At 44.2% G+C, this 13266-nt stretch overlaps 1 protein-coding gene across 1 annotated transcript in view; it reads left to right on the top strand.

Annotated features, from left to right (window-relative positions):
* Window positions 1-13266, top strand: part of LOC306912361 (copine-9-like) — a gene marked incomplete at both ends in the record, with an annotated part of 115244 nt that overhangs the window by 64334 nt on the left and 37644 nt on the right. The window contains 3 exons of the mRNA XM_079488521.1: window positions 9035-9138; window positions 9539-9643; window positions 11665-11706. Coding sequence (XP_079344647.1) covers window positions 9035-9138; window positions 9539-9643; window positions 11665-11706 — 251 coding nt within the window. The remainder of the gene's footprint in view (window positions 1-9034; window positions 9139-9538; window positions 9644-11664; window positions 11707-13266) is intronic.

The raw sequence follows: 13266 nt of genomic DNA, 5'->3' as shown, positions 1-13266 counted from the left end.
CCAGCAGTGGACAAGTCCACTGACACCAGTGATAATGGTCAGTTGGTGGTGTTTGTGAGGTATTATGATGATACCAGTGATAATGGTCAGTTGGTGGTGTTTGTGAGGGTATGATGCAAAAGGGGGAGTTGATTGAGTATTAATTTAGTGTTTGAGTGGTGCAACCACTCCTACAACTATTGTGTGTCCCTCCCTGTGTCTGAGCAAATATCGCAATATATCGAATATCGTGATATTATCGTTATCGAGGGCCTAATATCGCGGTATATATATATCCTATCGTGAGGTACCCATATCGTCCCACCCCTACTATTTACCAGCACGTTCCTTAAATTGTGGAAATCTCGAGGAAGCTTCAAGCTTTGTAAATTTAGCCACATCAGGGGTTTCTGGATAAAAGCCCATGCAAAAATGCTGTGAATTTTACCCCCCAGAATCCCCAAATTATTTTTGAGGGGCGATAGGCCCTCATATGTCACACTTTTGGTGTATGTGCTAACACAAACTTTGTCGTATACACAAACAATATATCCCAATGAGATGATGTATGATGATGTACAAAAATATGGAATGTCAGAACAGGTCATATATGGAGTTCTATAAGGGTGGCAGCGGGGTGTTCTTTGAAATATACATTTCTATAGAGACTAACTCTCATTTTGAGACAGATCCTCCTCCACATATATCCCAGTCAGTCGATTTGTGCCAGTACAAGTTATTTATCACACAAACCACTCACAAACAGTCTCAATTCACGCAACCTATTGGGTGAAGCAGGTAACTAGAAATGCACTCTGTTGAGCTGCCAACTTGCGCTTTGCACACAAGTTGGCCATGAATGGACTTGTGCGCGACTCTTGTCAATTTATACGTCCCTCCCCCACTTCCAATTGGATTGGCTCTGTATGTTGGTGCCGTCGCTCGGCTAATCAGGGATTGACTGATGACGTCGTAACTATGTATGTTTATGTAAAAACTGTGGTTCCTGATTGGCCGAGGGGGCCACCAAAAATACACAATCCCTGATTGGCAGAGGGAGTCACTGACATACGCAGCCAAAAACAGTACTTGTGCTCTGCTCGCGCAAGTAATGAGTCCTGTAGCAAGATGACAGGCTGTATCCTTCCAAATGATTTGGAACAACCAGGACCAATGCCATGAACAATGGTGGAATGAGTGGGCTTACTCCCATTGGTTTACTAAAAGTAAAAGTAGCAGTGATGCATGGGGGGGTGACCGCATGGTCGGGCCTCGCCGAACCTGACTCCCAAAGCACCCCCCGATGCCATATACCGGCGGTGACGCTTGACGTCGCGTAACATCACTTTTAAACAAACATATCCCAGCAACTGCAGAAAGTTGCTCTCTCAACTTGATTAACTGCAGCCTGCCTGCCTACCTGTTCATGTTTTGGGCATGCAGCTGCTGCTGATTTTACCAGCGTCGGCGTGATACTTTTACAATACATTTTACTCACCTAATGCTGCCGCCGCAGTAGCTCGATAGGATCCACTTCTCCACCATGTTTAACGTATATTCCAAAGTGTGTACACATTGTTTAAGTCAAAGATGATAAAGATAAGATAAAATTGGAAATGCTGCAACTAAAGTAAAATCTTAAAATTGTACTGAAGAACAGTACATAAGTAATTGTAATTATTTACTTTCCACACTGGCCACTAGTCTCAGGGTGACAGTGTCTTGAGTAGGGATGGAGCTCGTTATTTTTTGAGTGGTGTAAACCACTCCTACAACTGGCTTTGTTAGTTTACGTGTCTGTCCGTACCAAATAAAAATGAGCATGGTTGCTTATATAGACTGATCAGCTGTGGTCTGACATAATGTCTGACGTAATGAAATCACACCCGTGTGAACTGGGTGACCATAGCAACCATGCTCATTTTTGAGTGGTGTAAACCACTCCTACAACTGGCTTTGTTAGTTTACGTGTCTGTCCGTACCAAATAAAAATGAGCATGGTTGCTTATATAGACTGATCAGCTGTGGTCTGACGTAATGTCTGACGTAATGAAATCACACCCGGGTGAACTGGGTGACCGTAGCAACCATGCTCATTTTTTCTGCACAGACAGACAGACAGACAGACAGACAGACAGACTAACAAAGCCAGTTGTAGGAGTGGTTTACACCACTCAAAAATGAGCATGGTTGTTGAGTGGTGTAAACCACTCCTACAACTGGCTTTGTTAGTCTGTCTGTCTGTCTGTCTGTCTGTCTGTCTGTCTGTCTGTCTGTGCAGAAAAAATGAGCATGGTTGCTACGGTCACCCAGTTCACCCGGGTGTGATTTCAGCTTTGTTAGTTTACGTGTCTGTCCGTACCAAAAAAAATCACACCCGTGTGAACTGAGTGGTGTAAGGTCTTATATAGCCTGATCAGCTGTGGTCTGACGTAATGTCTGACGTATGTCACTAGGGGTGGTTGGGAGCCACCAGTCTTAGTTTTAAAAGACTACGCTGTTACCCGGTTCAGCTTTCTAATGATTGATCTTAAAGGAGCTGGGGTTCCCCAAGGCTCGGTTCTGGGTCCTCTTCTTTTCTCTCTCTACACTACATCTCTGGGTGCTGTCATCCACTCCCATGGCTTTTCCTACCACTGCTATGCCGATGACACCCAGCTGATCCTCTCATTCCCCCCCTCTGATACCCAAGTGGAGGCACGCATTGCTGCTTGTCTGGCTGACATCTCGGCGTGGATGTCGACAAACCACCTGAAGCTCAACCTGGACAAGACCGAGCTGATGTTCCTCCCGGGGAAGGGCTGTCCGCACCGAGACATGGCCATCACCATTGATAATGCTGTGGTGACCTCAACTCGGACTGCGAAAAATCTGGGTGTGACCCTGGACGATCAACTGACGTTCTCGGCAAACATCGCATCAGTGACAAGGTCCTGCAGATTCCTCCTCTACAACATCAGGAGGATTCGCCCCTTCCTCACGGAGAAGGCAGCCCAGGTGCTCATCCAGGCTCTCGTCATCTCCCGCCTGGACTACTGCAACTCCCTCCTTGCTGGTGCTCCGGCATCTGCCATCAGACCTCTGGAGCTTGTTCAGAAAGCTGCGGCTCGTCTGGTGTTCAACCGCCCCAAGTTCTCCCACACAACCATCCTTCTCCGTTCTCTACACTGGCTCCCCGTAGCGGCCCGCATCCAGTTCAAAACCCTGGTGTTAGCCTATAGGGCAGTGAAAGGAACAGCTCCTTCCTATCTCCGGGCTATGGTCGATGCCTACACCCCTGCCCGACCACTTCGGTCTGCCACCTCGGGGCGACTGACTGCCTCGTCACTCAAGGGTCCTTCTGGCCGATCCACACGGTCACGACTCTTTTCTGTTCTGGCCCCACAGTGGTGGAATGAACTCCCCACTGATGTTAGGACAGCAGAGTCACTGCCCATATTTCGCCGCAGGTTGAAAACCCACCTCTTCAGGAAACACTACCCTTCCTCTCTGCCTGACCTACTTGTTGTTAACTAGTTGTACGAACGTTTGTTTTCTATTGTTGTATTGTTTATTGGATCTTGTTTAGTCGATACACTTAATTGTTTTAGCTCATGCTCATTTGATTTAGCTATCTTGTCTCATCCGGTTAAGGAAATAGGTAGCTGATATATTGCACTTTTACCTTAGCGCTAGGTATACTCTTGGTTGCTTGTTTTTGCAGAAAATGCACTAAAGACTTCTGGTGATTAGTAGTTTTTGTTCCCTACCTATGTTGAATACACTTATTGTAAGTCGCTTTGGATAAAAGCGTCTGCTAAATGACTGTAATGTAATGTAATGTATAGAACATCAGGCTTTAAAATGTACGAGGGTGATGGTTGCTATGGTCACCCAGTTCACACGGGTGTGATTTCATTACGTCAGACATTACGTCAGACCACAGCTGATCAGTCTATATAAGACCTTACACCACTCAGTTCACACGGGTGTGATTTTTTATTGATAAAGAGCACCGTATCGATCAGGCTTATCGAGCCGGGTTCTTATCGAGCCCACTATCGAGCATTTTCTATTATTTTGTGGAAAGACGGGAGACAATACATTTTGAACAGAACCAGTATGTTTTACTAGGGCCTTCAAATACAGAACTTTTCTAACAGACGGAAGGCAATTGACCTTTTTACCAATAAAATAATTGTCTTGATTGTGTAAATATGATGTCATGGGCCGCTATGCTCGATACCAGGCTTGATAAGCCCAAAGCCTATTGATAACTGGTACTCAATAAGCGTTTTCGGGTATCGGTTATCGAGCTCCATCCCTAGTCTTGAGAGGAACATGATCTGTGATCAAAGGTCTGCAGGACACTGTCACGTGTTTAATATCGCTGATCTCGTCTTCTTTTTTATATTTTTATCTTCTTTTATATTTTACATTTTAGCGGCTCTTCCATTCATCTCTTCTGTCGCTTACACAACAAGTACTTTGACATTAATAAAGGCTTTGACGGCGGCCACAAATCTCTATTTTAACGAGTTCCGATAATGAACTGTCAGGAGGACACTCTAAATTACTTTCCACTTCCTCCGGTCCTCTGTCACCAAGCTTGCATGCTGTATTAATACCATACACTGCGTGTGTGTGTGTGTGTGTGTGTGTGTGTGTGTGTGTGTGTGTGTGTGTGTGTGTGTGCGTGTGCGTGTGCGTGTGCGCGTGTCAACAGACTTATGTTTCTTTGTGTTTACCGTCATGCTGGGATGCTTACACTTGATAAGACTCTCCTTAGAAACGCGTGCGGGCGGTTTGTGCGTGCGTGTGTGTGTCCTGCAGGAGGCAGATGGTGTTCTAGCACACATCCCATATCTGCCAGTGACACCTTCAGTTTTTTCCTTCAGTTGTATTGCCCTCTGACTGAAGGTGAGGAGGACTTAAGTACTTCATTAGTTGGAGTCTAGATTATAGGGATGGAGCTTGTTCATTTTTATTGATAACGAGCACTTTATCGATCAGGCATATTGAGCCGGGTTCTTATCGAGCCCACTATCGAGCAGTATAGTGGGCCTAGGGCCTATACTAAGGCCTTCAAATACAGTACCTTTCTAACACACGGAAGGCAATTAACCTTTTTACCAATAAAATAACATTAAAGAAACTGGTTAATATGTATACCGTCACTTTAAAAGCGTAGTTTTGGTTGGTTATCGAGCTCTAGAATCTAGTCTAGAATCAGTGTTTCCATTCTGTTTATTGTTTCTCACTCTATCTACACTGTCTGTCTGTCTGTCTGTCTGTCTGTCTGTCTGTCTGTCTGTCTGTCTGTCTGTCTGTCTGTCTGTCTGTCTGTCTGTCTGTCTGTCTGTCTGTCTGTCTGTATCTGTCTCCTGATGGATGCCGATGGATTGTGCAGTCCAAGTAGGGAATGAGACATTACCCCAGGTGAAGGAGTTTAAGTATATCTTGGGGTCTTGTTCACGAGTGAAGGGAGGACAGAGAAGGTATTGCAGTCGCTGTACCGCACTGTACCGCACAAAGAGAGCTGAGCCAGAAGGCAAAGCTCTCTGTCTAACAAGCAATCTTTGTTCCTACTCTCACCTATGGTCATGAAGTGAAAGAATAAGAATCCCCGCTGTCTCTCAAGAATCACCTATGTATGGTCACCTATGGTCATGCCCAAAAGAATAAGGTTGCGGATACAAGCGGCCGAAATGAGTTTTCTCAGACGGGTAGGCTGGCATCTTCATGATGTTCAGTCACACGAGAGAGACTCAGAGTAGAGTCGCTGCTTCTTCGCTTGGAAAGGAGCCAGCTTAGGTGGTTCAGGCATCTGGTTAGGATTCCTCTCGAGCGTCTCCCTGGGAGGTTCTCGATGCACGTCCCACTGGGAGGAGACCCCGGGGCAGACCAAGGATCAGATGGAGGGATTATATCTCCAAACTTCCTCGGGATACCCCAGGAGGAAGTTACTAATGTTGCTCTGGAGAGGGAAGTCTGGAGCTCTCCGTTAGAGCTGTTGCCCCCGCGACCCGACTACGGATAAGCGGTTGAAGATGTCTGTCTGTCTGTCTGTCTGTCTGTCTGTCTGTCTGTCTGTCTGTCTGTCTGTCTGTCTGTCTGTCTGTCTGTCTGTCTATTAGACCCTACAGAAAAACAAGGCAAAAATTATTGATTATGCAATGAAATATCCTGGGGTTTTATGTGATTTTATGCAGATGTTCACCCATCTACTGCCACCTGGTGGACGCAGAGCCAACCACAGACTGCTGAGCCGGTTGTAATGTGACACACGCTGGATTCACATCATGTTTGGGCGGCCATCTTAGATGCTAAATAAATAGCGTCAATGCTAGTCAGCTGAAATGAAGCCATCCTTGCTCTAGAAAGCGCCAATGTTCCCATCTAGATCACCGGATAATCAGAAAAGACCTCCGAACATTACACGTTTTTTTCCAAACCATGGAGAGCTCAGTATATTTCGAGTTATTCAGCTTTTTAGTCAGCCTGTATAAAGGGAGGTGAACGACAGTGTGGATGCGCAAACCCGTCTAGGATCACTAAAGAAGTAAAGGAAAGGCCAAGCCAAGGGGAAAAAAAGAAATCAGCGATCCAGTTTGATATCAATAATAAAGCTTATCTGACGGAACGTTGCACCAATAGCAGTTGCCGGTTGGATTCTAACTGACGGAACGTTCAGTCATGAGCAGTTAATTTGTTAAGAAGTTGCAAAATATGCTTAACAAAAAAAAAAAACATCCCTGCATAATCTGTGTCATGGCTGATTATGCAACAAATTGAGTTAATTTTGTGGAGTGCAACTGGAGTAGCAATTGGACAAACAAAGCCACTCTTCTAACTGCCACCTTCCATCCATACATATGTATGAAGTGAAAATTATATTTATTCTTCATGTAGTCAATATTCAATCTATAGGCTAAAACTAAAGGTCTTATCACTACTCTCCTGAAGAAATTATAACAAAAACTGGCTTGGAGTTTGTGTGATATGTTTTTTTCTCAGATTAGAATTGAAATGCTCAAAATATCTGGTTCAACCTCCACATCATCTATGTGCACGTCATAAAAAAAAAAAAAATATATATATATATATATATATATATATATATATATATATATATAAAATATATATATGAATGCCATGGCACATTCATTACATTGATTTCATAGTAGGCCTACAATTATCTGTTGTTTATTTATAAATGTAATATAAGTTGTGTAGCCTAATGTTGATCATAACATGTATTCCACTGGTCCTGTTCAATAACCCTCCCTTCGTTATAAAACATTGTTGAATCAATATTTACATTCTTCTACACTTTGTGTATTTGGTATAATATTTGGAGTGCAGAGCACAGAGACACAGGCAGGATTTACAATGGTCTATTTATTCAGAGAAATAGAGTTGAGCTGATTATCCGTAGCTGGAGGAGATAGGCGGAGATCCCGAAACAGGGTTGCATTGAAGACTCACTGTAAACACAGGAGAGAACAAATGACAGAGAACAAATAATCTGTCTAAGCCTGGGTGGAATGTGACTGAACTGGTCAAGTATAGATCGAGTCTACACAATCTGGCTGAGACGGAGGCGTTGAACCGTGCTACGAAGGGCTGATTAGCATCTGTTCTCCTGCCTCGAACATCTGTCTCCACTACTGCAATTAGAACATAAAGAGAGAGTAAAAATTATCCCGGTGCTCAAATTTCCTCACCTGTGCTGTCCTCCAGTGTGACCCAGAAATCGTTTGTGTGACGCATCCCAAATGCTCATTTGCTTTTGGAGGAGCCGAGAGTGGTGAGAGAGGAGGCTCCCCAAGCCGCTTGGAGTGAGTATCAGCGAGGATACATTTAAGTGTATCCTGCAGGTCTCCTTCATCTGGAGAGTGTGTGTGTGGGGGGGTCAGGATACATGACGTAGAAATTCTCCTTCTCCACATGACAACCCACGTGAAACGTCATAAGTACAGTAATTGCCGTTGCTTCAAAATGCATTCCTTAAAGCGAACCTGATTGCTTGCCCAGTCCTTGCCTCTCCTCCTCGCCTCGGAAGTAAGGTGCGACGAAACGACGTGAGTGGAGGATGTGAGGTTTGAGTGTTAGGATGATCTGGCTATAGAGAGAGAAGCAGAAGTCAGTGGGTGAATGACAGAAAGTGTGTGTGGCACTCTGTGTGGCACTTTGTAAATGTATCCTGAATGTATTTATTTATCTATTTTTAAGTGGTGCAACCACTTCCTTAAGTGACTATGTGTGTGTGTGGGTGGGTGGCTGGCTGGGTGCGTCTGAGCACGAAAACAGCATGATTGTTTTTCACCACCTGTGCGCAACCTAACACACACACAAACACACGCACATATTAACTGTATATATGGTGATTTTGGGTGTGCCAGTACAGTACAGTACAGTGACAGTACAGTACAGTACAGTACAGTGGAGGGTACAGTAGAGGGACCCCCACACGGTAACTCTGTCATTTCTCAACCGTTTCGGACGCGGGCGGCTCGCCGGAATCGGGGTGGCACCCTGGGTGCGTTCCTGTGGGTTCCCCCCGGGACCCCCACACGGAGTTGCACCACTTACTTCACACGGGTGTGATTTTTTATTTCTCTTCATCCCAATTGATTCCTCCCCACACACAACATTTTGTGTGTTGTCACTGCTGTTGCATCCTGACTAGGCCAGAGCCTTCATCCTACAACTCCTTCCACCCTGACAGTTGCCAACGCAACCCGTAGGATTAGCAATGACAATGATCACCCTCCCTGTCCGGCTTCCCTCCCCCAAACATGGGCCAATTGCGTTCGTGTAGAAGCTCGACAAAGCCAGATGCACCACGATAGATTCGAACCCACAACCTCCGTGGTGGTGGGCAAGCACTTTAGCACTGTGCCACCCGAGTGCCATTGTGTCCTGAATTAATGCATTTTCACAAATCAAATATACAACCAGTTGTAAATACAAATTAATAAATCATGCACATTTGCATTCAGGATTGACAGGCTGTTTCCTGTGTTTTACATTTCTAATGTTATTTTTTTTCTTCGTTTTTTTTCCTCTCCAGGACATTCTTACCATGCAATTATGTGCCAACAAGCTGGACAAGAAAGACTTTTTTGGGAAGTCAGACCCTTTCCTGGTGTTTTACCGAAGCAACGAGGACGGGACGTGAGTTGAAGATATTCAGACGCTCATCTGACAGAGTAGATGTCTTTTACTGTCAAGCAGACTCTATTTTTGTAGTAACAAAAGTCTGACTTTGTTTTTTAGGTTTATTCTTTTTTTGCCTGGGTTTCATCAACAAGAGAATGCCCAAATCAATATACTTAATTCATGGGTAGATTTATGTTGCAGAGAAAAGCATGAAAGTCTCTTGGTGACACAGAACTTATTTTCTGCACCAGTTGAAAATCCTGTATGGTAAAGAACCATTGGGAATCTGTCTTTGGAGCCTATTGCTAACTCACCTCAGGGTGTTTTGGACCACACACTTTAGCATTTTAGGTGAGGCTACTGTACTAAGGTGATTCTGCTGCCCCCTAGAGGAGACCTGTATATTTACTTCCAGGTTCACTATCTGCCATAAGACGGAAGTGATCAAGAACACGTTGAATCCTGTGTGGCAGTCCTTCACCCTGCCTGTCAGAGCACTCTGTAACGGAGACTATGACAGGTCAGTCCTTACTCACTGCAACTCAATGTCCTGTCCTTTTGTATTTCAATGGCAAGATCAGAAAGGCCTAATCCAACCGATGAAAGTAATAAATACTGCCACCGGACTGCCATCGGATGAAACATGAAAGCTTATTGAATTCACCTGTTGCCGGAGGGCGGTCAGAATAATGCCAGCAGTCGGTCGCGGTGTCTCAGAGACCAGCGCTGGTGTTATTAGGACTGACTCTGGTTTCGAATACGTCCATCCCATCACTACGCGTACCGTAGTGTCATGTTGCTTCTCGACAGTGTTTGCCAGATGGGACATTTTCGTACCTTATTTGAAAGAACACATATTCAAAGAACATAGGTTGAGACTCCTACAACATGAAAACGCATCACATGCATTACGTGGAATACTTCCTGGACCTTACACAAATAAAAGCCTGAAACTGGACAAGAAAGATGCAAACAGTGTTTTTAAGTACAGATCTAGGGGCAGATTTACCGATTTCCTGACTTATTTTGAAAAGCCAAACGGAATACCGATTCAACTAGTCTTTATGATAGTTGCATCTCTATCGTGATTCGTGAACCAAGGACACTAAACTGACACATTGAATCTTGAAAGTCTGGCTTCCGTATTGTTTTTTAGGTTCTTACTGACACCGAACCACATCGAAGGTTTAAATCAGGGGTGGGCAACCTATTCAGGCAATAACATAAAATCCACTGCTGAATGAATCTGCCGGTGCTCATACCGTACAACAATTATTAATATTCACACAATGACCTATAATATGCTAAACATCTGCAACCCCCCATTGGTTAAAAGCTGCAGTCAATAATGCAAGTAAATTGGGTTAAGGGGTAGGCCAACACTGCTAGTTACTCTTGCATTGACCAAATGTACTGACCAAGATTGCTCCCCAAGGGTCCATGTGGTTCCATTGCTACACTCCCAGAGTTATGGGGAGGTCTGTGGCATTAAGTCAGTTTGGTAGCTGCTGGTTGCAATTCTCAAACAGGCCACTGTCAATGTCAATGTTGAGCGCTACTTTGATGTGAAAACCTTCATGTGAGAAAACACATACCCAGCTTGTGCGAATGGAATACACAACCATGACAATAGCCATCACGTCCTTTATAGGCCTATTGACTATTTTCCTGCACAGTGCTTGCTGGTGATTGGTAGTGGAGAAACAGGGGACATCTTCCTCAGATCCTTAATTCCTTATTGTCTTTCAGTGTCAAATTTGTATTCATGTCCTCTCGTGCACACATGCTAAGAGGCTAACTTACCAACTGGCTTTGTGAAAACAAATTTCAGATCCTTCACATTTCTTTCCCCCGGTTCATTGTCCGTAAGAAGAAATCTTGTCAAATGTGTGGTTTTGACAGGGAAGTGTCTTTCTCAGTTCCCTGTGCTGCAGATGAAACAAACACTGTTTGACATGAATCATTCCAAGCTCACTGTGTGTCAAGGGTATCTGTGTGCAGGGACCCATGTTCAGTCAATATTCATTTTGTTTCTTTCCCTGAAGTGAAGCATTTTTTCCAAAAACGTTCAAAAATGGTCAGCATTTTTGCAGATCTACAAGCTCACAACACGTTACATGCAACACATTGTAAGCTTCAGGGCTCTACTAGGCTGCCTTCTTTTTGAGGGCCCCTCCTATATACAGCTTTAATGTTTGTCTTTAAACGATGCTTGTTTAAGAAAACACCATAGACAATAAATATAATTTTAGTTTGCATGACTAAAACAAACATTAGCACCCGTTGTTTAAACAAACATTATGTTGTAATTGTTGTTGTAAGATGATAAGAGTGCCCCTCACTTCACACAGGTGTGATTTTTTCCCCTCAACACCAGATCTCATCACAGAAAATAGCAGATTTACAAGCTCATAACTCGTCGCGTAGTGAGCTTGTAGATCTATATTTTCTGCAAAATCTTCTCACCAGAATAGGCATGCTAGGGTCCCTGTGGTCAATATGCTGAAGACAACATAACTAGACATGGCTTTCTCTCTGCAGGACGGTGAAAGTGGATGTGTATGATTGGGACAGAGATGGAAGGTAAGAAAACCTCCATTGCATTCACCCACAGGAAGAACATTGCATTCACCAACAGTCACCCACATGAAGAATAATGAAAGATTTGTGTTCCAGCAGGTTACACATGTTTTTTCTATTCAGGTACACACTGTACAGAGTAGGTACTGTAGAAAATGGCATGTTACACAGCAAGGAGAGAGACACACAGATAAATATGGGTTTGTCATTGATAGAGAGAGGCTGAGAGTCCTGCATCGGAATTAGGATCCCATTAAAAATGTTGCATACCCGAAGCTTATGTGGCCGTGCTTTACATTAGATTGACTAGAATTCTGTACCATACTGTACCACAGTATGGTACAGTAACGTACTGTACTGTACTGTACTGTACTGTACCATACTGTGCCATACTGTACCATACTGTACTGTACTGTAGCAGACTGTAGTGTACATACTGTACTGTACTGTACTGTACAATACTGTACCGTACTGTACTGTACTGTACCATACTGTGCCATACTGTACCATGCTGTGCTGTACTGTACTGTAGCAGACTGTAGTGTACCATACTGTACTGTACTGTGCTGTACTGTACAATACTGTACCGTACTGTACTGTACTGTACCATACGGTGCCATACTGTACCATGCTGTGCTGTGCTGTACTGTACCGTGCTGCGCCCTGTGTGTGTGTGTGTGTGTGTGTGTGTCTGTGTCTGTGTCTGTGTGTGTGTGTGTGTGTGTGTGTGTGTGCGTGCAGTGGAACAGGGTGTGGCCTAAAATGTGATGTAATTTGCATCGCGTGAAATGTTGCGCAATAACATGGTATTTCATGCAAATGCAAACTGTACAGTAGGTGTGACAGTTGCATGGATGCAACATAGTGTGTTATGGCTGGACAGGCATGCAGTAGGTATTGTGCATCGGGAGATGTGTGCAAACGGAGATGTTTGGTAGGAGAAGGTGAACAAAGGCGGACGTATAAACAGGCGCAGGGCTTTCAATGAGTGTGGCAAGATATGAACACAGGTGTATCTTATGGAAAATTGCATAGAACATCATTTTGAAAAGTTCCTAACAGGTACAGTACATGCATACTGCTTCTGTTACTGTCCAATTGTGTCCATGGTCAGGGATGTGCACACATAGACATCAAAGGGGGCTTCAGCCCCTGCCCTTTTACCCGTCTGTAAAACAAGTGCCCTTTCCAGACCACGATTTACTATGACGAAATAAATGCAAATGCCACTCCTTTCCATGCCATGCCGGAAGGCAGCATTCAGGACAATTGCTTTTTTCCCGAAGTCTCCTGAACTTGAACACAGCATTTTGCATTGAACAAATTTGTTTAGAAATCCATGTCGTTACACCGCATCTCCACTAGCTAAAGAGTGCTGGGTTGTGCCCGGAAAATAGCTGATCTACAAGCTCTCAATGCGTCGTAGCATGACACGTTGTGAGCTTGTAGATCTGCTATTTTCGCTATTTTTGTCCGCACCAAAGTGGTCCAGGTGTTATTTTGTGCAAAAACGCATTATTGGCTCCATCCACTTGCATGGAGCTCGCAAAGTTTCGTGATAGA

The sequence above is a fragment of the Electrona antarctica genome (genome assembly GCF_951216825.1).
Source record: "Electrona antarctica genome assembly, chromosome: 2".
Taxonomy (NCBI): Eukaryota; Metazoa; Chordata; class Actinopteri; order Myctophiformes; family Myctophidae; genus Electrona; species Electrona antarctica.
This window is presented reverse-complemented; position numbering and strand designations above follow the sequence as displayed.